Raw genomic sequence first — 27,652 nt, 5'->3', positions numbered from 1 at the left:
AAACACTTTTACTTGCAGCATTCTGTGTTAAACATGGTGGACAATATGTGGCTCCAGCCATTGAGCCACACGGGACAAAGGATAATTTCAACCATGGTCCATTTCCCAGAGTGCCAAGGCTCCCCCGTGAAATCCTTATATACTTTTATTTAACTTTTTGGGTAACCTGTAGCTAGAGGGACCTCAATGATGTCCTACATTATACCTATACTTTCCACAAGGTGAAACATGTCTCTCAGTAGGACGAAGTATCAAGTCATCTTGTTGTGTTTGTGCTCAAGTGCAATAAACACCAACAGTGTATGAGATGCATAAAAAAATGCAAAAAACAACAGTCATCCCAGTTATTATCCATATAAACCCATCGAATGTGCCATTGTCCTATTTTCTAGGTGGTGGTTGCTCCAAAAAGTCTGTATTTTTTCAGACTTGTTTCCACCTTCCTCTGTGGTTTTGTTGCTCTCACGGCAGACGAGCAGGAACTTATTGCTGTGCTATAAAAATAGCAAACCTGCCCGACCCACAGTCCCGGCTTGATAAAGATAATATTAGAGAATATATTTCCAGGTGAACTGTAGCTGAAGAGATTAACCTGAAGACACAGAAGACAAATGAATGAGCAGCTCTCCAAACTCACATAGTTTTATGTTACTGTTAATATGCTCTCTGGTCCTGTTGATATGATGCCCAGCTATATATCGAATTATTGTGTTTTCCACTTTGTTATAAAAAGTTTTATAGTTGGATGATTCCCAGCAAACTTAGCTGCTTTTATCTCACAAAGTTTTCTAATAATAATGAAGTTTATGTTCTGGATCTTCGAGTCTAGTTAGTTTATGTGCTGATAAGTATTATTAATAAGTCTGGTCAGGTGTTTCTTTAAATAGTCAGTCCAGCATTGGTCAAAATATAAACAGTCATGCTAGAACATTGTTTTACATACTGTTCATCACCAAATCATGGATGCCTTCACTTTTTAGATAAGGCTTCATGGATGGCAGTAATTTAATGTCATTGTGCAACTGCTTTTGAGTTGAGATTTTGTAGATGATATAAGGTCCTCTACAGAATATCCAAAGGTTTCTGTCTCTGATATTTATTTATTTATTTATTTATTTAACATAGTTGGAGTACAATGAAAGCCACTGTGTCTGTGAGGACATTAGTTCTATATTTGCAGTGTTTGTGTTAAGCACAAATCATCACATGGATTATTAGACAAAAATAAAGGGCATCCTTGGAAAGTTGTTAAAGGGACAGTTCATCCTCAAAAACAAAAATACAGACAATAAAGACAATATCCCCAAAACTTGGCAACTGAGACCAGAACAATCAAAATTGATAAATAGCACTACAGGTGAGAGGAAAAATATGTATTTTTGATTTTGGGGTGAAGTGTCCCTTTAATATTCACTGTGGTCTGACTGGTCTTTGAAGTGTGGTCCCCTTTGACCTTGATCTCAGGGCTGCTTTTGTCCCCTTCTTATCCAGGGGTTGACCTACATATTTCCCAGGTCACTCCGTCTGGTGACCCCTCTTTACTTCCCTTCTCTCCTCCTCTCACCCTCCCTCTCTCATTACAAACTCTGTCTTGCTGTTTTGTCATTGTCTGTTTTCTTTCTCCGACCCATCTGTCTCTCTTGTTTTCTCTTTCTTCCTTGTGTTTCCCTCTCTGTTCCCAATAACAATATAGCACACTCCAATTTGCTCTACCGGCAATAAAGACAGATGAAAACATGAGTGAGGAATTGGCTTGTTGGTGCGTTGTCTGCCTCGCAACCCTCAACCCTCCCCTGACACTGTTTCTTTCCCCCAGTATCACAGACTGTTACCTGGCAATCTGCTCAGCTGAGATTGTTGAAGCAACTCGAGCAGAAGTAACACTAAAAGGCTTTTAATCCGTATAAAATCCTCCCTTTTCTCATTTGAATTTTTTTTTGTAAAAGGGAATTGAACATCCATTATCAGAGAGCAGTGTGTCGAATGTATTTTTTTTTTGTAGGAAAGCACATGAGACTACTTTGTGAGGTGTGCATTGTGTTTCTGCAAGCATTTTCTTTGTGTGTGTGTGTGTCACAGAGGCATTTTGAGTTATGCTTTGCTCTCAGCGATGTCTGTAATTAGCAGTAAAAACCCCAGCGATCTGGCCTGGGCTGCTTTTCAAGGTTATTCATTCGGTCTACTAAACTGAAAGAGCCTTTCTGCTCCAATAAGTCTTGTGCTCAGCAGTCTGACTGAAGTTGCTTTTAAGCTCGATTCTCTTTAGATTCCCAGCGAGCATTTGTACTTTCATTAATTTTATGTTCGTTTCAGATACAGAAGTTAATAATCTGCTCTTCAAATGCATCTCTGGTTTGCATACGAATGTTGTGTCGCTGTTTCCCGGCTTTGAATGACCTGTGACCGTCCTCCATATTCCCTCCCCCAAATCACGTCAACCGTGGTTTCTGTTTCATTCATCAAATATTCACCCCGTTGAGAGAATTAATAATTTATCATTACAATTCAGAATCAGACATCAGACAATCACCATGAAATAATAATTTTCCATTTGCTCACGACACATTGATAATTCATATTTTCTCCACTCTCGCTCCTCATTTCCGTACTTCTCCTCTTTTTTTCTTTTTTTTTTTTAAACTCCTCTGATCAGCTCAACACCTGGTGAGGGGCCGAGGCTGTGTCAGTGTCTGTCCTGTTACCATGGTGATTAGGAGGTTAGGAGCCCCAGAAGGGCCCTTAATAAGGAGGAAACAGGGTGTGAAATTAAGGTTGTAGGACAAATATAACATCTGTTTAGTATGCATGGCTGTGAGCGTGGTGCTTTAATGTAAATGGGTAGAAAAACAAACAGCAGGTGGTTTGTACAGTTGTTGCTTCAGGTGGATTTGAGTTTGGTTGCTTTTTCTTAACTTCCTGTAACGGTGCTAAAAAGTTATTTCATATTTTTTTTTATCTTTGATTTAAGTTGGCCTTTTCCCTAAAGCAGCATTACTGTACGTGATTGAATACAGATAAACCTTAATGACTGCTCTCCATTATTTACATAGGCGATTGGACAGAACTGGAGTGTGTAGTGTTTTATGTTTTGTGTCAAACATGTCCTCCCGTAGGAGGTTTCTGGTAGCAACACTCTTCTGGACACTGCTGTACTGGTGTGGCAGACACTCGATTCTGCTCAGCATGTTTCCCTCAAGATGATAAAACCACCACAGCAGCTGTTTTTTTTACTGATGGGATGTTTTCTGGACACCGCTTCCAAAGCCTGTTGCCTCATCTCTGCATTTGTTCTCCTCTGAATTTCTTATTCTGTTTTTCTTCATCTTGTTGTTGGCGACTCCTGAGGGGCATGATCCCTCTCTTAACACAGTCATTCCTATTTGGACATTATCAGTACACTTCTGGTGCAATAGTGTTTCTTATTTATATTGTTTATATTGTTCTTACGGCTTCATGTTTGTCTTGTTCATACCTTGCATTTTCTTTTTTTTTCTTTTTTACTTAATATATAATTTTAATCTTTTTTTTTTTTTGAAAAGAAATAATATTTAAAAATTAATTACATTAAAATACATTTTGATAGGCTTGTACATTATTTAAACTTCAGTGATCTGGATAGATATAATGTGAAGTGGTTGAAAAGTGGTCAGAAACAAATAATTAGCTGACAAAAGATGTTGGCTAATCATTTGACTATAATGCAATGTTATTTGCTTCAAAATGAAGAGACAGGACAGAAAACATTCTGCAAAACAAGACATCACCAACTGCAATAGGATGAAGCTAAGTGGGACGAAACTAATATCCAATACATGATTAACTTCAAAATATGTGAGAAACTAATACTCAGAAAACAACACAGTTGATTTTGTCAAGTCTAACCCATTATTATTGATTTATTTATTAGGAACCCTTGATTTCCTTTTCCAAAGGCCTAAATCTTGCCACACACAACAAATTAAGTGCTACTTGTCTTTTTGTCAAATTGCAGCTCAAAGCAAAGAAATGACAGGATCAATACTTAAATGACCCCTAGTAGATATCATCAGCTTGCACTAAAGGAAAAAACATTGAGGCAGTTGCAGTGTTTAATGTAATATACTAGCCCCTGACAGATAAAGCAACCAGGCATATGTAGTTGTATCAGCGTACAAGTTACTTATTTTACTTTTTCTTTTATGACAAAATATGGCTGTGATTTTTCAAGTATATTTATAGTTTGTCATATACAAATCAATTTGAGTAATATGTTATTTTTTGAGGAAATGCTTTTCTGAGGTTTCAAACTACAAGTGAGTGCTTCTGCTGTCAGAATTTCCCATCTTCGGCACGCTGCCTCGGTGTAGCTCGTCTGTGATGTCTTTAATGCTGTTGGACAGGTATGGGATTGTGAATCAGTGACCACTGGAGGAGGATGACCCCGGCTGTCTTCTTGCTCTTCACTGGGTGCTCCGATTCATTTGCTCAATTTCTGGATGGCTGTCTTTCCCTGAGGGTAATACCCAGCATGCCCAGGCTCTTTGGCTCACAAAGGGATTGCCTCCAAAAAATAAAAAAAATAAAAAAACAGTCAACGAGGGAGACGGGAGAAGCAGACCACATGTGTGTGACCCGTTTGATGTTCTGGTTTCAGTCTGTACAGACTGCTTCATTAAGCCCTCTGCCCATGCAAAAAGACGGAGCTTTATCATCTGTGATTTTGTGTGTGTGTGTGCTGACATTTGTACTGTCTGTATGTTTTTGTGTGCTTCTGCTTGCGTGGACTGTTTGAGGATGTTCACAGCAAAACGGGCAGGAGAGTGGTGGGGGGTATCAAAGTCTTAACCCCACTGCATTAATCATAACATGCTTATAATCTGAGCCTGCTGAGCTCCAAACACCGCCTCTTTGGTTTGTGTGTGCTTCTGTGTGAGTTTGTGCACATGTTGATACCACAATCAGCAGGGAATGCTTGTTAATAATACATTGGCAGCTTTCTGACTGTGGTCTCTTGTTATTCTCTTCTTTCTGGCCTCGAATGCTTCACTCTACTTCACCATCTCTCTCTTGGTCTTTCTCCCTCCTTCATTCTGTCTTTCATTTTCCTTCCCCCTACCTCGCTCCCTGCTCCCCTGCTCTCTTCTGTTTTGCTTGGAAGTGGTTGTAACTGTTGATGGTCAATGGGATGCATTAGCACAGCTTGACTTTTCCCAGGTCCGCAGTGCTGCTCCTGTTGGTCTTTTTGATTGAGGCTGCAAGCAACTGTTATTTGCTTTAATAATTTTTTGCTCTGTAACCGAAAAAACCCCTGAAAAATGATCACACATTTATAGTAGAGTTTGGACTGATCCAATCCAATATTGGTGTCAGGTGCCAAAACTGATGTGATTCACCTGTCACCATCACCCATCCATATACCGATCAAGAATCTGTGGTCTGATTGACCATGAACTCATGTAAAGAAATCTACTTAGTTGTAGTTGATAATGAACTGTTGTGTACTTTGATTCTTTCAAAACATTAAATATTGATATTCTCAAAAAAATTTGACCTTTGATGTAAAATACTTCAACCCTTACAATTTACTACGAAGGACGGTCGCATGTATCTGTCTATTTGTTTATGTGGTACTGTATTTACGCGTGTGCTCGATACTATATGTCTTTGAGTGCGCTGCTTATGCACCAAGGACTTGCTGTGCCTCCTTCCCTGCTACCATATCACAAAGATTGCCTAAGATAGCACATCTCTGTGTCACCCCCCGCTGAGCTGACTCTGCAGCGGGCCGTCCCATAATATCAGATTTTTATGCATCCCTCTAATGTCGCCTGTAAATGTGCCACTCTTTTATCCTCCCCTCTGCTTTCTTTTATCATTAGCAGCTCCTGGCAGGGAGAAGCCTGAGAAAGTAGGCTGGTATAGGTGTTACTCTTTGTGTCTGCCCTTGTGCACATAAGAGAGACACACGCACAGGCTATAAATGCTGATGTCAAGCTCTGGAGCTGTACTCTTGATCTTTCAACATGATGCTATCTGTGAGTGAGCTGCCTCTGACTCACTTTGCCACTAGTCTGCACTGTGGTCGCAGTAGGAAAATCATGTCTGTTAAAAGCAATTGCTGTTGGAGCCGTTTTTTTTTTTTGTTTCTTTGGTTGTTTACAGTGTAAATTTTTTACAATGCTCAAAATAATGATAAAAAAATGTGTTACAGCAATTGCCTATGTTGATGACTCTTACTGAAACCTCAAGGAGAAATTCATGGAAATTAAAAATGGAAATGTGTTTTTTAAAACTTTGTTTCTCCCACTGCTGTAGTGATTGATTGTTGAATGCAACTTAATAAGATGCCATTAATCAAATACCGTCTTTCATGCCATGCTCACTGATATGGTGGACTGTAAAAGGCTGAGGAACCACCTAAGGATTATAAACCTACATTTTGTCCCCAGCATGGAACAAATTCCAGCAAAGAGAAAGTGACCGCAACTGCAATATCTATTGTTTGCCGAAATTGAGTATGACTACCTCATTTGTTGCTTGGCTTGGTGTGCTACATTAGATTAAGAGGACTTCCAGTGAGATCAACTGCTGATGTAAAAGCTCCAGTTTGTGGCATTTAGGGGGAACTATTGGCAGAAATGGAATATAATAGTCATAATTATGATTTTATCAGTGTATAATCACCTGAAACTAAGAATCATTGTCTTTTTGTTATCTTAGAAGGAGCCTTTTATGTGTACAGAGGGAGCTGGTCCTCTTCCACAGTATCTGCCATGTTGAACCGCCATGTTTCTACATTTTTGGGATTTACGCTTAGTTGCTTTCTTGAGTACTCTCAATATTAAGCTAGCATTAAGTTACTTCTTCCAGCCAAGGGAAATTCTTGCACACAACTGACAAAACCACCAATTGTCCTTTTTGAAACAAACAAGATATAACATGTTATTTAGTGAGCTCTAGAGGTGCCTGTATGCAGATTTATACCCAGGTGAGCCATTAATGCTAAGCTAACTGGCTGCAGTAGCGTCATAGTTCAAGTACAGATACATATGAGTCGTATTTTACTCTGTGTATTTCCCTAACTGTCTTTATTTAGGTATACAGGGCCTTATCTTAGCCAAATTGCTTCGTTGAACCAAAATCAAAAGGTATGTAACAACCTACAGTATATGTGAAATTCCTCTGTGCACATGATGCAGTATATTTCCAGGGCCGGCATCCTTTTGTCCGTCCGCAGGCTTCCTGGTATTATACATTCTTTAAATGACTACCGTCGCCTCAAAAAACAACCGCAAATGCTTGTGTCAACACCGCGCTGGTGCTATTTTATTTCTGTTTCTTTTCACAACATTCTCATTTTTGTTTATCTGTTCATTACTCCAGTGCCCTTGCGCTGTTTGAATGCCTCTGACTGCGTTAAAACACCACACTGTCCCCAGTGGAGACGTCTTGACTTTTATTTCTTGGATTTACAACAAAACCCCCCGGGGAGCCACGCTGGTATTTCCTCCCAACAACATGCGAGCGCTGTTTGGTTTCAGAAGTTTTGAGACCAGCCCGTGTCAGCTCAAACACTCACATGCCATTACGGTTGGCGCAGTGACTCACTGGATATGTGTAGGGGTAGTTGCTCATACATGTGGGTGAGATGCACGACCCTATACTTGGAAGTGTTCTGTCTTGCAGTGAACATTAGCATACATCTACCAGTGAATGCTCACATCCCTCACACACTGAGATGGGGCTAAGCGCTCTTGTTGTAATGAAGTATCTGTTCAAGTGTCTGTGCAAGAAACACTTGACTTTGTGTGCCAACAAGGCCTCTTTTTTCATGTGATGTGCGACCGTCTCGGCAAGTCCATTCCTCCACTCTTCTGTCCCGCTGTCCCGCTCATTGCTTTCCCTTCTCTATTTTTCTTTTTCTATTTTAATTTCATTCCCTCACGCTCTCTTGTGCTTTCACTCTATCGTTCTCTCCCATTGCACCCCATGGCACCCAGGGGAACAATGGTTCTCTAACAACCTTTGCAGAAAGCCTGTGGACCTGATGATTGAGCAATGTAAGTCGGAAAACAACACAAAAGGTCATTTTTCCATTTTTACACCGGTCAGGCTCAGGTTTGCCGATACCTCAGGCCTTGTTATAGGCTCGTTTATTATGCAAGCCATGCTGCGTATGACCTAGCTCCTGTAGAATTAGCATTGACGTGGGTAATATGGCAGTGAATAAAGGTTTAACAGTGACCCCTTAGCCATCTGTGATAGTGCTGAACTAATTAGCTTACCACTGATGTCTTCCTCTCTCCCCGTCCCCGTCCCTCTTTCTCTTCCTCTCTCCGACTCTCTCTCACCGTCAGTCACTATCAGTCAGTCGCACACGTACATGTACATGCACAAACACACATTGGACTTCTACAGCTATTAGCCATCTTAATGGGTCGAGTCCCCGTTAAACTACTGGACATTAATTGTCAAGTTGAACAGTAATGGGTAAGATAATGGTCTACTTGTCTACAGCTTATTATGGAGAAAATAACGGGAGTGCAAGACCGTGCAGCTTACAGTATGAACACATTCAGAGTCACTGCAAGAGATTGTTGTTAGCTTTCAGGCACAGCTCTCCATCTTTGTTCCACAGAGTACTTTTACAAAACATACAAATAGTCTTATTTTTCTAGATCTGGGTACAACAAGGATCACATGCAGGTTTTGTTTGACTGTAGAAGTTTTGATATTAATTAGTACAGGTTTATTTTGGCCCATACCTTTTATGTCAGTACACAGCTCTAATGGCAATCCTTCCAAATCAACATACAAAAAGCCATCTTAATCTAGCCGGTAATTTCAGGGTTTCCTGCAGCTTTTTATAGTGGAGGCATCCCGCCTCACCTGAAATAAAGATCACAAGAAATTACAGCATTTTTTAATTAAATATTAGGCTTTTTAAGTGCCAGAAAAACAAGCACTGGCGCTACATCACACAACAAAGGCCACACTTTTAATGAGTGAGGTGATTTTTTTATTTTTCTGTCATCTGGTAAAAACACAGAAAACAAGATGAGATGCATCAGGATCTGTCTGATGCAGCGCAGCAGGTGATTGAATGATCGATCCTATAATTCGTTTGCTTCAAACTAATTAATCAGAGCTGCATGCGGGGGGGAAAAGAAGCCTGACTTTTAACAAGTTGGGAAAAGTAGCGACAAAACAGACACCAGGCTAAAGTTAGTCTGATAATCACAAGTCCAAGACTTGTTTTCATCAATAGTCTGTTCATGCTGACCCCCCTGGACCTCAGTCAAAGACTGCATCAGACTGTAGAGTTTGTCATAGAAATTACCAACAAGGATACATCGATTGTGAAACTCTGGACTGATACCAACACGAACGCTATAAATAACAATTTCACCGAAAGCCAATGCCAATACTTGTTTTTTGTGCTTATTTTGTTGTTATTTACAGTGCAGATTTGATCATGCAATGTTTTGAAATGACCTTTAATTAACCGTTAATCACATGAGAAGGATGAACTTCTTTTGGGGCAAGTAACTGCTGTGAAAGTCTTTTCAGCCTGCTATACAAAACAGTACCTCATGAATGTTCCAGCAAAGAAATGATGCGACACAACAGATACATTTTTTTTTCTTCTCATGGACGTATAATAAAAATAGACTTGACTGGCAGCCAACAAGGTGAATATGGTCTGATCCCTTTGTTCTGATGATATATGAGTGCATCCCTAACACTCACCGCTGCAGTGTAGGTCAGACACAGACAGAAGTTAATCTGATAATCAGGAGTACTTGTTCAACCCAAAAGTTTGCAATAGGTTCAGGTTCATATTGACCAGCTAGACCTCGATCAATGGCTGCGGTCAGGCTGCAGAATTTGTCACAGAAATGACAAACTATTGGTGTTGCGCACCACAAATTTGACGTTATGACAAAGGAATCAAGTGAACAAACATTTTTGTGGCGGTTGCGGTTTGCCACATAGTTGAGTGCTCCCTCAACTATGAAACATGAAACGTGTCGGTTTTTAGTCAGAACCAGAGTAAATTGCCACAGGACACCAGGATTTCTGTACATTCAGACACTTTGTTAGAGGCTTCCTTACTTTAAATGTATGGGAAAAGCCTCTCTGTTCTCCCCTGGCTCTTTATTTCAATCATACCACTGTCTCTCTGACAGCAGATATCTGTCCCTGTCACTACTCATACCATCAGCATGAATAATGCCCTGTGAATGAGGTAGCATGCAACAACCTTCTAATTTCCCTGCCCTGGGCACTGTCACCTTCCTGACCATCATCTGCATTACAGACCTCCCTGGATACTCTTGTGTATGTGGATGTGTGCGCTCCTCCAGAGTATTTAGGATGTCAGCTGTCCCCACAACGCTCCTCCAGCTCTTATCAGAAAGCCCTGGCAGGCAGAGGCTGCATGCCCAGAGGCCATGAGGGCAGAGGAGGCCGCTACCCTCAAGCCAGCTCCGGGTCTTTCTGGCCTACCGTGACACTGACAAGGTGGTGGGAATAAAGTATTAAGTTTTACTGCATAAGGACTGTGGATGAAGAAGCCTTTAGTAGCTGCATACTGTACTACAGATACTCAGTTCCTGAGCTGTGTTTATGCTCCTACTGAAGAACGTCAGCTGTAATGATTTTCTTCAAAGCATTTTTAGACTGCAATTTTAATGTTTTGATTTATTCAAATTACTCCCATTAAAATGATCTAGAAAAAGTGAGTGAATGATTCTAGGTGTTATCAAAAACTTGATGAAAACTTGATGGAATGACCTTTATTCACACCAGACATACAGGTTCGGGGTGTATCTAAAAAGCCTCCTTTGTTCAAGAAACATGTTTTCCTTTAGTCTCTTTCTCTTCCTCCCCTGTCTGTGCTCTAGCTGTCTGTGTGCCTGAGCTCGCTCTGATCATCCTGTTAGTCTGGAAGCTTTCAGCTTCATGACTGAGAACTCTGCAGACTAAGTTGCACCTGTGTTTGACATCCATATTTCTTTAGGGGCGCATGGCTTTCAGAAGGTTTAACAGGAGGTGAAGTTTTTCTTTTTTCACAGCTGGACTAGTGGAGGGGACTTGTGAAGTGAACAGAGGTGTTGACATTGCGGTAGGGCAACTTCTGTACATGGTAGAGTTAAAGGAAAGAAAACAAGCTTGCTAAAAAAAAAAAAAGAAAAGCAAAAAGGTATGCAGGAGGTTCAGACAAGTGATCTTGCTCTCTAGAGTCATTTAAAAGTTCCCTGCTAGCATATTGTCAGCTCAAAGTTTTGCTGACGTATTGTCAGGACACAAATGATGGAAATTAGCTCTCATTTGTGATTACTATACAGTCTGCAGTGCTTCTACTTGATGATGAATCTTCAGGGAGTGAACAGACAAAATCAGAGAATGAAAGTCACTGTTGAGAACCCACAGCAACACCATGATGAGATTAAAGATTAAGATTGAGATACAAAATGTAATACACATGGGCTGAGGGCTTGATTTTCCTATTCTTTGCATAGTTGCATATTTTCTTTTCTCACATTCACACTCGCACACACATACCACTTGGGGCTTTATTATATTTGCTGAATAGCTTATTTTGCGAGGATTAACATCAAAGATCCACCAACAAGATCAATGTCATCTCAAAGAAATTCAAAGGTTCTCAAAACTGTTTCCCCTAAGAGAGAGCATTGAAGCTTTTTCTTTTTTTTTTGCTAGTCCTGTGATTCTCTCAGCCCTTGCCAACTCTCGCTCCATACCTTTAGTACTGTGTCGATAAGAAGAAGAGGCGGCGTTTCCCTCCATAGACTGCTGAACAGAACAATCCAATATGGGCCATAGCTGTAACGCCAGGCATTGATAAGTACGTCACCACAGCTGCCTGCCATTCTGGTTCAAATTGGCCTCTTTAGGTCCCATTTTTCATCATTAGCATGAGACATAAAACTGATCTCTAAGTAAAGCTCAAAGTGTTAAAAGTCAATTTCAGGTCTGCCCTAATAGATTGTCCTGGGCAAGGCACCATGGGATCAGTGAAGGGTTAAGAGGTTCAGAGACTCTTGGTTGGTGGTTTCCAGTTTCTTTGTGAAAAAGACAGACCACCGGTGAGCTCACAGCTGGCTGCTAACACTCAGAGAAAGACAATCTTCCATCATTTAAACACCGTACAGTACGAGGTTTAGATGCTTACAACTTTTTTTTTAAATCATCAGTGTTGGGGGTGCTGAGAGGTCAGCCGATTTAATGACGTCACATTAAATGATGCGGGACATCCACGTTTTTTTAAAATAAATTATAACTTCCACAAATTTAAAACATTTACATCAAACATCTACACCAGCATAAAAGCAGCAACAGCAACTGCAGCCATCAACAGCAAGGAGATGAAGAGGGTGAGAAATTCCCCAGACTCCGTTGAGTTAGGAGAAACTTTCTAAACTTTTTTAGATGCTGCCTATGACAAATTCCTATACATTCAAGTTTTTTCTTTCCATTTCCTTGTCCATTCGTTCCATTGATACACGTGTGTATTTGCATATACAGCGGGGACAGGAGGTCACGAGTGGGCACTAGAGCCGACGTCGAAACACATAACGCAAGATGTGAACTGACAACCTCAGAGCTGTCCACTTGAGATCGAACCACCAAAGATGCATGTTAATGCCATAGACTAAGAGCCTCATAGTTGACGATAACACAGTGCAGTGAGGATTCAGTTGTTTCATAGAGGAAACAAGCATATACATTTAATATAAATAATGCAGATCAACCTGTTTTGCACTGTTAACAGACTCCAGTCTGCGGTATTGTTCATAAACCTGACACACCGATAAACCTCTCTATGTAGTATGCAAATGTCATATACTAAATACTGTATGATCAAAACAAGAATATTAATGTGCATATGGTTGGAAACGACATTGAATGTTTATCAGCAGTCAGATGCTGAACAGATACGCAGATAGAGCTCGAGGACGACTGCTGTGGCAGCTTCAGTTTCTAAATCAAATAGCTGAGAAAAAAACGACTGACTTTTTCTTTTCAAAAACGGTTTCTCAACACAACATTTTTATTTCATCATGGTGTTTTGGTAGCTTTCCGATCTAGATTTCTTTCTTAATCTAATTGAATTTCCAAGTCAAAACATTACTAAAGTCAATCCCTGTGTCGTTGCAATTTCCACTGCATTATGCAAACAAACAAACAAACAAACAAACAAACAAACAAACAAACAAACAAACAGACCAACACACAAATTCAAGATTTTCAAATGTAAGTGCCAGCTTTTTACAGTTGATGAGTGACTGTAGACAAATGCTTGTGTGTGTTGTGCTGTTTAGAAACCCAAGCTGAAGGGCAAGCTGGAAAATTGATGGCTTGCTGTAGGCAGAGTGAATGGGTTTGGAAGCAGCATTTCCAATAATGCATTTTCTCAGGCTTCCATGAAAGAGGGTAAAAAGAAAAGGGGGCTGTTTGTTCTTGTTATGAAATGGTGTCTTTTGTGGTTGTTTTGCAAAATCGTTATCGAGTTCAGCTGGTCTGTACTTCTGCTAAACGCTGAATTATCCCTGTGCTGCTCAATACGGCTAGACTTTTGCTCTTTGAGATGTTTCGTTTGAGCATCACAGCAACAAAACCAGCCCGCACTTTCTCCCATACTGTAAATCACAGAGCGGTTAAAGTAATATGGTAAGTTGACATTGAGGATGAGCCCTTCAGTGTGCTCGGGAAGAAGAACACGCTGGGAATTGAAAAACTCAGGAGAGGTATTCGAGGGCTTTGACAATGTGGCGTAATGACAGTAACAGCTTTGCATTTAAAGGAGTAAAATGTGACTTTTGGCTTCCTCTGCGTAGCCTCTGATTTCCGTCTGACACGCAACAAAGCTTTATCGATCCTCAGGGAAACGAGCTGAGAACAAAACCTCCTCTTCATCTCATGGAAACTGCCATGTAGGGGTCTCCAGTAGCACTCACCCCGTGCCCACACACACACACACACACACACACACACGTATGTGCAATTACACATGCGCACAGCCACATCCCGATAAAAGACAGCATGTGAAACTCTTGTGGGAACTGGAGGGCTTAAGCCACTGAATAAATGACAGGTAATTTTCAGTTGAGAGTGGAGCGTGCAGACGAGTGAGGCGATCAATCACTTTGGCGATCACCCATGCAGATTTCAGTCCTCCCTGGCATCGTCAAGGCTGACGACAACGATAGAGCGAGACAGGATTGCTTGACAGGTGTGTATTTGTGTGTGAGAGAGAGGTGCGTGCATGTGTGTAGATAGCATATTAATTGATTTCCGTTAAAAACGCATAAAATGCTCCCTTTGTTCAGTCTATAGAATCATTTTTTTCCAAATAGGTAGCAGTTACTTTGTTCTGAGATATGTGAAAAGCATAGGGCAGGTTTTTCATGGATTTTTTTCTTTCCAAGTGTGTCTGAGATGGCCACAGCTGGAGAAAAGTGGGTCTATTGATCCTGGGAGTTTCATTTTTCTACCATAGTCATCTTTCAGAGCCAGCTTCGATTTTTGAAAAATATACAGTGTGCCTTTCACATAATTTTATGGCCTTTTTGTCACAGTGTACAGTGGAAAGATGTGAAGAATCCCTGTGTGGGTGGTAGGAGGTGAAAGCCTGAGCCTAACTTGGGCGCAAAACTTTGCTCAAGTTCGTGTTTAACAAAAGGCTGCAACTCATGATTACATCTTTGTTATTGTTGATTGGTGTGTTGAGTTGTCTTTTGATTAATTGTCTCTATAAAATGTAAGGAAATACATCATTGAAGTAGTTTGTTTTGTCACATCAGCAATCCAAAAGCCAAAGATATTACATTTATAAAAACAAAAAGAAAAAGGAAAGCATTACATTTGAGGCGCTGAAAACACAAAATATTTGGTATTATGCTTGATAAATGGCACGAACATTCAAATTAACATTAAAGGCAGATATTCATTGGCTAATGAATCCATTAACTAATCATTTAAGTGACTAATCTTTTGAATAATGCTGATATTGATCACACAAGGAGGAATGCAAAGTAACTTTTACTTCAAAATATGATCATAAATCATCTGTAAAAATTATATTAATGAAATAAATGAATCTTTATTTTGTTTGGTTGGTCCGTCCCATTCTTGTGAACCCAATATCAAGACACCTTGAGGAAATTTCTCCAGATTTTACACAAATTTCACACAAAACTGGGATAAAATGATGAAGTTTGGACATTTTGCATCCCAGAGGTCAGAGGTCAAATACACTTTCAGCTGTTATGAAACACCACAACTTTAGGAACAGCAACTTGAATGGTGCGCAGAGACACATTTGTTGGTTCCAGCTTCTCAAATGTAAAGATTTGATTGCTTTTGTTGAGGCATTTAATTGAAAAAAAGCAAACTAATAAAGAAATCCTGGTTCGATCCAGAGCTGCCAAAATTACAACTCTCTTAAAGTACTTGCTTGTGAGAATAATTGTTTCTACAAAGACACCACTTGAGTCATCATTGTCACTAAACACCACTTGCCTCTGGCTTTCCCTCAGTTAGCTGTGTTTCTCTGTAAGTAGTGCGAGAGCGTGGCCTTTAGCTCGCTTTGTTTCAAACATCAGCCCTCTGACTGCGCTCTGCTTTCTCCTTAATTTTTCCAGCTCAAAATGTAATGAGCAAGACAAAGGTTAAGGAGGACAAAAACATGGTGAGAGAAATCCAGAGAGTGGCAGATGAGTCGGCTGCTTACACTAAAACCCCACGGAGAGAAATGTTTCCTGTTTACGCAAAACAAAGCGGCGACTGCCCGCAGCGGGGCATCATGGGTGGTCAAGTGGTAAGGGGAGTGGTTATGTCATCGCTGACAGTTGTCCCCCGGTGTTGCCCAGCAGCAGGTCACGGTAACACCACACACATATGCAGGCTCCCTGCTGGCGGTTAAAGGTCTGCTTGGTGTGAGGACTTGACAGCACAAGCACACACAAATGCGTAGACGCAACATGCACATGCAAACAAGCTACTGCCTGTCATTCAGCTGTGACCTGTTTCGACTTCCACCCCAGGACTTTTCTCTGAGGGCGCGAGCAGCGTGCACTGTCCTAACCTTAAAGTGAGCTTTAACAAAACAGACCTCTGGCTGTTTCGTCCAACCTTTTAAACCAACAGAGGGTCTTTATCGTGTCCACCACGTCTGTATATTAAATTACATCGCTAAAAAAAACCCCTCAGACTAGATGTAGCATAATTATTTCATGCTACCGACGCTCTGAGTCACTTTCAGAACTTTACGCTTCATTAAATAAAAATGAATTCTGGTGAATAGTATTTCATTTGCTTTGAAGACTTGATGGAGACAGAAGAAGCTCTAATACGTTTCAGAGGATTTCCTGCGACTGGCAATGGAGGGACTTCTTATGCAAAGCTGGTGGATAGGCATAAAGATGGATTGTTAATAGAACGTGTTGCAGTGTATTCAGTAATCATTATTAATCTGTGTGTCGGCGGATTCTTTCTCAGCTCGGCCCAGTGTTCATAAAGCTCGGTTAATTAGACTGATTGATTAGATGGTGGTGATTCACAGCTCTCATCACAGCTCCTCATCCCGTCAGGCCTCTAATAAGATCAGATTGCTCTCATATTCACGTACTCCCCTGAACACACACACACTCAGCCACACACACACAGACACACACCCACACCCACGGCTTGTTTGGCCTGTCATACCACCTCTCCATCTTTCTCACTGCCTGTCTGTCACATCCATATTCAGATAGGATTTACAGGCATGAAAGAAGCAGCCAAGCTTGCCAAAGCAATACACTGAAGACTTGAAGTTACATTATGTTAACATGAAAAGATTGCAAATGTCTCACCCCTCCTCCTCCTCGTCCTCCTCCTCCTCCTCTTCCTCTGTCTCTCACTGTGATCCATCCTGTGTTCCTGTCTCATCACGTCTCATAAATACGACTCGTCCCTCTGTTTAGCCAAGAAAAACATCACGCTGGATAGCTGGAGACCAGGAGCCTAACATCTGTCTAGACTCAACTTGGGCTGCCTGCGACTTTCTGTATGTGATGAAGCATGCACACATCGCATATCCGCAGATTTAAATGTTAATCAGCTTTGCCGAAGCCTAAATTACTTGTTTTTGTGATGCTTTTCTGATCAATACACATGCAGAGCTCCAAGCAAAACCGCCCAGCACTTAGCGCACAGTGCCTGCTCATCAGCACAGAGACAGCACAGTAAAGAGACTCTCCCTCGCTGTAGTAAAACTTTACGACTTTCCGTGTTGCATTTGTCTCCAGGCATCGGATATTACAGAGGATGATAAGCATTCATTTAGATTTTTGCCAGATCACCAGTCCTCCGCGTCAATACAGCCCATCTGAGCTCTTTAAAAAGAGACTAAGTTTGAGGTGTGTGTGTGTGTGCATGAGTTTATGAGTGTGCACCTTTGTTTGTGTGTGTGTGTGTGTGTTTCAAGGCTGTGATGAACCCACTGCAGTATCACCCCTAAGAGAGTATTTATGGAGAAAATGATTACCTCGGAAAGAACAGAACTTTGATGAAAATCGTCCCACTTCAATTTGCACCTTGTGGGCCTGCAGTTGGCGTCCTTGTTTATGGGTAATATTGGAAATCTCTAAAATTGAACTTCAGTAACGGAGAGCTTTCATGAAGACATCATGATTCTCAGTGGCCTTCTGGTTGAGGTTTTGGGAGTTTAAGCATCTTTGTAACTGTGAAATAGTAAATTACTTTGTTTCAAGCTGGACCAGACTCTTTGGGACTCGTGTATTTCATTGTTTTGTTCATTCATGCTATCCGTGATCGATTAACTCTGGATGATCCCCCTTTGCTCTACCCCTCCCGCCAATCTCACCAGTCACACATGCTCTGCAGAGAAACACAGAGACTGTCTTTGGTATTACCTCCCTACTGTGAATGCACTAACTGTGGTGAGACTTCTCCTGTTTAATCTAGGCCCGCTTTTACCGTTGCATTGTAAAAGCATTTCCGAGCAAGTGTGCCTGTTGGGTGCAGTGTCATTCAGTCCCTCGTTGGTTGTGATTGTTTCGATAGGCTACGTCATTAGCGAAAAGCTTCCTCCAGAGAGCGACAAAAGAGGTGTGATGGGGCGACCTGGTGTGTGTGTGAGACCAGAGGTGGAAAGAAAACTAAAGGTAAAAGCAAAGGGAGCAGATTAAAGTTGTTTGTGAGTAAACAGTTATACGAGGTGGAGAATTAAAGGTGCAATATGTAAAAAAAATTGACTTTTAAACATAAAAAAATGAACTTTGTGTTGACGTTATGTCAAAGATATCTATGTATTGTGTTGCAGAGACATCTACTGAAGTTAGCATGTTAAATAGCTAGCCCTGGCGGTCCATGGCTCCTGGGGTAGTGGTATGATAACCAATACTCACAAGTCCAGGCATACATGAGTCAGCTAATAGGACCACTAGCTACACGTCTAAGTGAGCTAATGCTATGGATAATTCTTCCATACTGCACCTTTGAGTAGAATTAAAATGGTGAAAGAAGAAATATACATACATAAAACTTCATTTTGTCAGTTAAAAGAAATCATGGTTGACTTGTAGTTTCACACCGGACACAATCAGCAGCAATTCCTGTACTTGTTTGACCCAACCATCCATCCCCGACCTCCTCCGTAAAAAGGCTTTTGCTCTTTTTACTACTTCTCCTCACTTCCTGCTTTCCTACATTATTATAGCTGCTAGAGGTGGTTGTTCTGATAAGGTCGGGCTGACAAATACATCCCCATGACTCAGCTGGTACCTGAAGCAACGTGACCCCATCAAAATATAAGAATTCAGGACATATCAGCGTCATCAGGTGGGCGCCCTCCCAATAGCTGCACTTTGTCGAGTTTGGTCCCTGGCACTGAAAAGTGCTCTATAAATGACACAACTGAAAAAACGTTCTTCTTCACTTCTTCTTCTTTCGTCTTCGTGCACGCGGGTCAATGAAGTATTTCTAATTTCTGATTTTGATTTGAGTTGCTCATGGCTGCGTCCTGCCCTCGGTCCAGATGAAAAAATGTCTCCATTCTGGGTAATTCCTAAAGCCTTGCAACCATGCTTTCTTTTTGGTTAAATGTAGCTCTCATAGTTTATTCTCAATGTTTCACCCGGTCTCAGATTTTTGGCCGGTCACCCATCCCACACATCTGGATTGGAGGTTTAAGCGGGATCTTCTTGCTCCACTTGGCAATGAAATAAAAAAAAGTTTTAACTTCATCAGTTTTTCCCTTTTTCTGGACAAAGAAGTGCATTTTTTGTCGTCTGCGTGTGTGGGATGAATAAGTTTTTGTACGATTGCGTATCATTATCAGAGTTTCATAGACAAATGACGGTGCGCCTGCCCTCCACACACTCCCTGCCATCTCTCTCCCTGATGATGCGAGGAAAGGGGATGGGGGGTGATTTGGTTATTGCTGTGCTGTTTTCGTTGGCGATAATCGGCCAGTTTTAAACGAGAGAGGGATGTAAAACATTAGTGGGAGGGAGGGAGAAAATGACGAAAGGGATGGACGGCAATTTGCTCTGGTCTTTTTCTATTTACATCTCTTCTGCGGGGGCGTTTGATGGAGTCAAACGAGTGGTATGATAGACGATATTGACAAGCTTAAATGCCCTTATTGGATGAGAAGTGGCCCCCGGGTGCTTGCCCCAGCGTTTTCTAAGAACAGATCGCCAGACAAAAACCACACACTCACATACAGCATTACCCCTTTTTGCTACCACAGCACTCTGAACAATTACCTTCCTGCTTTTTAAGACACACACTCACACACGCACACACACACACACACACACACACACACACACACAAACACACACAAAGGCTATCTTTATGACTGCAGCATTTCCACCATTCCAGCCCACTTTTTTTCCCCCCTCTACTTTCCTTACCTCCTTCACCCAGAGACCATTAAACCAGATCCCTTCTAAAAGGCTTTAAGGCCTCTCTTGGCTAGCCACTTCTTCTCCAAAGCCCTGCCATGGCTCTCTTTTCGTGTTTTTAAATCAAAGTCCATGGAAGGTTGAAGGGGGAGGAGGCGGGGAAGCGGGGAGAAATTTGGGACGAGTTTTTGTGTTTGTGGGTTGGAGACAAATCTTAGTTACAAACCCATATGGTCTTACTCACACACACACAGACGCACACACTCGCATACACAGGCTTAATCTGATACGCTACATGCCCTGCTGGCCTGTTCTGCTCTGGTGGGATTTTATTTTTTTCTCTCCTCTGTCTCCCCTCTCACCTGCTGAGAGTTACTGTAGATGTGTAACCTGCTCTCTTTCTTTTTGTCTTTTCTGCTTTCGAACACAAGTGTGTACCCTCCCACACACACAGCTGCACCCACACACTCCTACAGCACAAACACCAGTATGAAAGAGACAGTCTGGAGGTGGACTCTGCTGCGATTCGCCTGCTTCTCGCGCACACGGTTCTGATTTAAGGCTCACGATGGTGTGTAGCTTTTTGATTCCGCTGGTAGTCAACCTGAAAATGTTTTCCTTGATGGTTTTTTGGCAGGGGCCGTGTTGAGGGGAGCTCCGGCCAGCTCACTTCACCTGCCAGCTGCTCAGCACTGACTGGTCCTTCTGGAGCCTTTTTTTTTTTATTTTTTCACCCCAAGATTCATACTCAAAAAGACAACTCCGCTCGGCTCTCCCCCCTTATCTCCACCTGGCCCTCCAGATCAGGTTCCATATGCATCAGTGTCTCAGAGAGGGAGCGCTGACTCACCTTCAGTTAATCTTTTCCGACTGCAGCAAGTGTTGATGGGTGGTGTGTTGGGTCCAAACCAGCGGTGTAGAATTTTAAGGTGCATCCGGTTATTGATTGCCCTGAAAGACTGTTCTGCACAAAACTAGCAGGTACAAGTGAGCTGCTACAACTTGTACACACAAGTGTGTCCAGGATGAATAGTTGTGCTGGGTTGGATGAGTTTTATTCCTTTTTGTAAAAGGCTTAAAATACAGGTACTGGAAGAAATAATGATGCTGTTACTCCCTTACAATCTGCTTTTTCCTCAACATTACTCACGTTAGTTGACCGCCCACCTTGGCGCTCGTTTATTGATATTCAATCCTGTCAGGTTTTCTTTTTGTGGATCCTTTTGGGATTTTGGAATACAGCTTACCATATTTCAAACATGAAAGAAAAAAATGTTGTCGAAATGAATTCAGCTTCTACTGTGTGGAAAAACTCCTGTGCATTTGTGAACTTCGCCTTACTGCAAGATGATATACCCCCTGAAGTTAATATATCAACAAGATTATGAGTCTACAGCCACACCGGCAGCTGTGAGACCATACTTATAGCCAAATGCTAATGATTTCAGATTTCAGATTTATACAGTGACAATGCTAGCCTGCAAAATCCTTTGCAGTCCCATTCATAAATGAACCATTTTGCACTTTACAACCACTTTAGCTCCTCTCTGATAAGGTGAGAAACCTTTTGAGCTCCACTAGAGTTATAGGAGGTGTTTTACCCTGATAAGCCGTGCTGTATGTGAAAAGGTGAAAGATAAATGGACACCTTGTTATTTCATTTCGTAACTTTTATTTCCCCTCGCTGTCTCTGTGGGTTTTCCATCTTCCTCTGCTTCGACTCTGCAACGATTAAGGGCGGCTTGCAGGGGAGAAAAAGAGAGAGGGAGACGCAGCATTAGAGTGACAGAGGTGTGAAGCCTTGGGTGTGTATATAACCTCGAGAGAATGATGGGTGTATGGACAAGTATAGTGATCAGTAAAGAGCGAGACTTACAAGTGGTAGTTTAATCATTGATACTGGGGAGGGTATCAAATGGATCTATGAGCACACCAGGCTGCAGCTGAACAGAAGTGAGGCAGGGAGAATGACTCTGTTCCCGGCTTTTTCGGTCACAGTGTGACATCGACCTGCGGTGTGAATCTATCCCTTTCCCCAAAAACGTACAGATATTTAAACTCAAATATGTACCTCTTAAAGGATCGAGCTAAAGCACAGAAGAAGGTTTCAGAGTACCGGCCATCACCTGGAACCAAAAACTGAAATCATTCATAAAGGTCTATGTTTTTAAGCAAGTTTTTTAGTTTGCGCAGTCTATTTCTCATGTGTCCATGACCATACCACCCTTTTTCAGGGTTTAAACAGATTTATACCTGTAGAAGTCTTCTTCTACCTGTCTCTGCAAAGACAATAGTGAGCTTACATATCTCCTGTGAATCATCAGAGTCAAGTTCCTACTCACCACACAGAAAAAACTAATGTTTAGACTTTTTAGGGACGTGTCTTCTTGTGATCACCTCCTATCTGTAACTGTGTAACATTCCTGTCGCTGTACAGCTAAATGAAAACAACTCCATTGGCAAATCACCGCTATCTCCAGTCTAATTGGCTAATTAATGATCTTGTCAATGTGCAGTAAAGACAGTGTATCTACCGCCCCGAGGCGCTGATTGGAAACCTTTCTACCTCGTGAGCCACAGCAGCCTCCTAATGCAGAGCTTTTTGGTCCACTAATCGGAAGGTCGCTGGTTAGATTCCCATTCCGGCTGCACGTCAGTGTCCTCAGGCGAGACGCTGACCTCCACATTGCTCCCGATAGTTGCCAGACAATAAAAGCGCTATATGAATGCAGTTTAGTTCAATGCATCTACACAACCAACATATTCAGATGTCTACTAAACAGTAAATGTGTCTGAAAGAACTGATTATGCCACAATAGCTGCTAATTCATTTGAATGTTACCTTAAATGTTACCACCCACGTTTCAACATCTGGTGTTGACTGACGGCGTTGATGTAAAGTAGCTGAAGCCGACAGTATGTCTCTTTTGCTGCCTTCTCAAGCTCTTCCTGTGTGTTTTTTCTCTAAATGTCACTCCTCTCAGTCTTTCGTATTGAACATGTTCAGGCATACTTCTCCTTTACTTTTCAAAAACATGTCAGACGTAAATTTAAGTCCACGCGCATTATGGCAGACTTTTCCAAATCTGTTTGTGTTGATAAGGAAAGACTTTGTGTTTGTAAGTATCCATCACTAGTTGATGTTTTTTTTTTTGCATATATTTGAATGTAAATGTTGCCTGACTTGCTTTTTGGGATTTTTTTTAAAACGAGGCATTGAAGGTTCTGACAGGGATGCCGAGATAAAGTGATTTTTGTTTCTCTAATGTTCTTTGATGTTTGTTTTTCTTTGTTTTCTCAGTTAATCACAGCTCAGAGTCAATTCTCTCTCTTCTCTCTCTTTTCTTCTCATCTTATTTTGTCTTTGTGATTGATGAAGAGTGTGAGGAAGCACTGAGGAAGCCTACAGAGAGGACAAACAATCTCCCACATATTGTTGCAGTGTTGAGTGGGATGAGGGGGGTGAAGTAGCTATCAATACCCGTATTGATGACTACAGTGGAAGCTGCTGGAAATGTTCTGCTTCCCTATTGATCTCTGATCCATTATGAGCTGTTAGTAGACGACTGGGTGAATGATGGGGAGCGGTCCATCCATCATAAGACGACGTCCTCGCTGCTTGGCAGACATGCTCTTTTAGCTGTTTGGCTTGTGCGTTATCCGCCTCCTGCTCCTCTCTGTCTCTTTTTGTCTCTGCTGTTTATGAAACACAAAATACACCTGACCCGCGCACACGTGGAGTTGACATTATTGCTTGAATCTGAGAGCGACCTGTCTGCACACATTTGTTTTGAAAAATTGCTCTTAACAGGAAAGTTTCTGGCAGCTTTCCCCATTTAAAACTGTAAAGGTATAAAGATAAAAGTCTCTCAGATGTGTTGAATGAATGTCATATGTTGATCCTTGAGATCTGAATGAAAACTAAAGGAAAACATGAAGGACTTCACATGAGGACTTCAGAAATAAAAGCTGCAGCTATTTTGCCTATGAAGATAGAGTTTTTATTTACTCAGGATACTAATTTAAACTTTCTCTTCTCCTTTTTTCTTCTCCCTGCTTTCTATTCTGTTCTCCAGGTCACTGATCGTTCAGTGCGAGCGGTTGCAGAGCATTGTCCTGAGCTGCAGTTTGTTGGCTTCATGGGATGTCCGGTGACCTCTCAGGGAGTCATCCATCTTACTGCGGTAAGTACCACACAAATTTATTGATTTGCATTATAATTATTTTTGCTTGGGAGCAGAAACTTGTCAATGTGACATCACCCATTGGTTTGTGGACTACTGTTCTGAAGCCTCAAGTTTGACATTTTGATTTGTCAGCATCTTTGTATTTTAGAAACAGAAATGACCATATTTGGACAGGGAGATGGACTTAAGTTATCAGCTAATGCTAGCTAGCGTGGTTTGAGAGGTGCATCCATAATTCTGGACCTAGATCTGCGCAATGAATGGAAATATCACCGAACTTGCAGTATTGCCAAGTGCAATATCTTAATCACAGAAGCTGCAGTTTTTTGATAAAAGTAATAAAGCATACCCTGATTTATCACCCGCTTCACTCTAAATGGGACCGTTATTTACAAAATAAACATCATGCTGTGTTAAAGAAGTCTTTAATCTAGCGATAGAGACCATAAACTCTTTGGGAAACCGTTTACTGAGGTAATAAATCATGTAAGAAGTTGGGTCATTTTCTCTTAAGCTTACACACAATCAGACAGATTTTTGAAACCAGCTCTGGCTTTTAGAAACACTGCACTTTTAAGGCACTTCCGCCTTGGCTGACTTTTCAGACCTAGAATCCAGGTCCATTTCAGTCATGCAGACTATACCTGAGACCCGCAGTTGTGATCTGTTGTAAGAATTCAAGTCTGTCTACCTTTGATAAAAGTGACGATATGTCCTGCAGCACAGCTCAAAAAAACAACTTTTTCAAGTGATTACGTGTATCAGTAATTTCAGTGTGACTAAGTATTTTTGTCTAATCCTGTTACTGTAGGCCAGCTCTCCATGTTGCTGCGGGGCAGCAGTGCATTGTCTCCAGGGGGGGAAATGAACTTGTGCAGAGTAAACTCAGGACCTCGCCGTGTGTTTTATCTAAGACTTAGTTTTGAAGTTATTTCGTGTTAACTTTTAAATCTCATGAAAGCCTAATGAGATGAATCCTAATAATATGCTGCTGTTCTGACTACACCCTGCTGTTTGGATATTACCATGCTAATGAGCAGTGCTCGGTGGTTTAAGATGTGCCATGCCATATAAACATGGACACACATGCACTCACACGCTGATTGCTAGAATTGAATTCACCAGGAAATACTGCACTTTGTCTGTCTACTCATTTATTTCCTTTCCCCAGCATAACGTCCGTCTAACATGTGCGTGTGCACCTATGTGTGAGTGTGTATGCTATGTCCGCACCCATGTGTGCTTGAGTAATACAATTCGATTTTATGTTCAATGCACTTGGGTGTACACGCAAGTGTGAACGTACCCTTGTGGGCTGCATGCGTCCATTCCTCCTCAAATGCAATTACAGTTGTGTTAATAGGACTGAGACACCCGATGCCACGCTGCATTATTAGATTAAACAGCAGATTAATTTGTGCTCATGGTTTTGGCCCCCTATCATCTCTGCAGCCTCCACTGACCTTGGCCAGTGTGTTGTAGACAGACAGTAATGAAGCCAGCCAGTCATAACAGCATTAGCATACCTGGAGGTGGACGCATACACATCCGCCCACACGCACTGTCTAGCACCCCTCATTATTATTTATTACAGTATTAACCAAGGTGAAGTTTTTTTAGGAGTTTAGATGAGCAAGTTCATAATTGTGACAATATTTATATTTTTTAAAGATCCAGTTTAGTGTCAACTGCAAAATAACTTCATATTTTTACCTCAACATCTTTTTATTGAGGCTATAAGCTTTAACGAGGCAGTCAACCACGTTTTCCATCTTAACTAACTGGACAGAACAGTAACAGATACACACGTGCATGTATACACACAAAATGACACTACAACATGCACTTACATATCAGTTATCCATTTAAATAACTCCAGAAAAGGCCAGACAAAAAGACCCCACTGCACTCTACACTCTAGCACCAACCTGTTGAGATGTTCGGTTTTTGGACTATGGTGACCAGAAGTGACCATATTTGAACAATAGGGTTGACGTGGTGAGGATATCCTGATTGGATCTGACTGAGAGTCCGTAGACACGTCAAGCAACTTGTCAATCAGAAGGTAGCCACGCCCTAAAGCCTGCCCTGCTTTATCACCTATTTTCCTCTGAATGAGTCCATAATTTACAAAATGAATGTCATAAAATGAGCAATTTCTTCACTTTTCAGACCCAAAGCTCAGTCCTTATTTTAAAAAGTCTGTGGATGAGACATAAGTGTTTCAAAGATAACATTTTGAAGGTGTTCGTTCTGTCCGTACAGATTTAAGATACAGATTCAAATCATATCTCTCTTTGTTTCTGTTGCTTCAACCGTCATTTCTGCCCGTCATCTCTTTCTGCCTCTCTACCTCTTCCGCTCTCCATCCCTCTATAATCTCTCGCAGTAATTATCTCGTTTAGCAGTTGATTCCTCCTCTCATTCATTCCCACTTGGTCCCATCTAGTGTCGATTGAAAATCATATTCTCGCGCTTAGAATCGTTGCATTTCTGATGACTCCGTGGACCTGCTTGCGCTTCCAGGACTGCAGCGCTCCTCTCTTGTTCGATTACCACGCACTCCCTCCCACTTCTTTTCTTCCTCGATTGCTCTCTCCCTCCCTCCCTCTCTCTCTCTCTGTCCCTCTGATAATCTTCCCAACCTCCTCACTTGCTATCCAGCCATCACCAAAAAAAAAAAGGGAAGAAAATCCATTACTTTTATTAACTTCCCTCATACGACACACTCATTTCAGATTGATATTTTTTTAATACCGACTTCTCACACATTAGAGTATGAGCAAATCAATTGAAATTGTATTTTCTTAATCAAGTGAGCTGATGGTTGAAACGGGCCACCCATGGTGCCGAGTTCGATGCAGATGGTCTGTAGAGTAACTGTAAAGCTGTGGCATTTATGCTTCTCTAATGGTTTTTCAGTGTTTCAGTCCTACGGGAGCTGTGCGGTTCCTCTCTGATGTGCAACACAGCTCAATATTTGTAGCCAGGCACGGTTTGATAAATCATCATCTTGTTAGCGACTAAAAGGCGAAATCAAGACTTCTGCTGGCTGAGAGAGAGAGTGAGAGAGAGAGAGCGAAGCCTGCTAATCGAAAACAAGCTCGCTAACACTTTCCTCACTGGTTTGAAATCAAACATTACATAAGCCTTTAAATGTCACGAACAACAACTGTGATGATTTTAAGAGCAGCGAACACGTGTCTGATGTGGTCTCTGTGTAGCCGTGCCAGGGATGTACTGTACACTTTTATTTATGGGGGGTTTTTGAGATTGAAGCTCAAAGTTCGCTCTAAGCTCTTGACATTAATAATAGACTTATTGATGAGGCTTGTCACATCCGAAGGCTGTGTAATGGATACAAAACATCTTGGGATGGATGCTTCGTGGGTGTCCCAGAGCTTTCGGTGATTTAGCGCTCTCCCACAGCGACTAATTTGAGAACTTTATAAGTGTTTTTTTGTGGACCTGTAAGAGATTAATCATTCTCCTAATTCGATTTCTAAAGGGTTCACCCTTTAGTCAAACCTGTGGCAAACCACA

At 41.5% G+C, this 27,652-nt stretch overlaps 1 protein-coding gene across 2 annotated transcripts in view; it reads left to right on the top strand.

The window, feature by feature from the left end:
• Nucleotides 1–27,652, top strand: part of fbxl17 (F-box and leucine-rich repeat protein 17) — a 222,909-nt gene that overhangs the window by 49,273 nt on the left and 145,984 nt on the right. For both annotated transcript variants that reach the window (XM_084359856.1, XM_084359857.1), the window contains exon 7: nt 23,999–24,106. In XM_084359856.1, coding sequence (XP_084215982.1) covers nt 23,999–24,106 — 108 coding nt within the window. The remainder of the gene's footprint in view (nt 1–23,998; nt 24,107–27,652) is intronic.

Source organism: Pagrus pagrus (genome assembly GCF_965226575.1).
Source record: "Pagrus pagrus genome assembly, chromosome: 8".
In the NCBI taxonomy this organism is placed as follows: Eukaryota; Metazoa; Chordata; class Actinopteri; order Spariformes; family Sparidae; genus Pagrus; species Pagrus pagrus.
The sequence above is the reverse complement of the archived record's forward strand: the minus strand, read 5'-3'. Positions and strand labels throughout refer to the sequence as shown.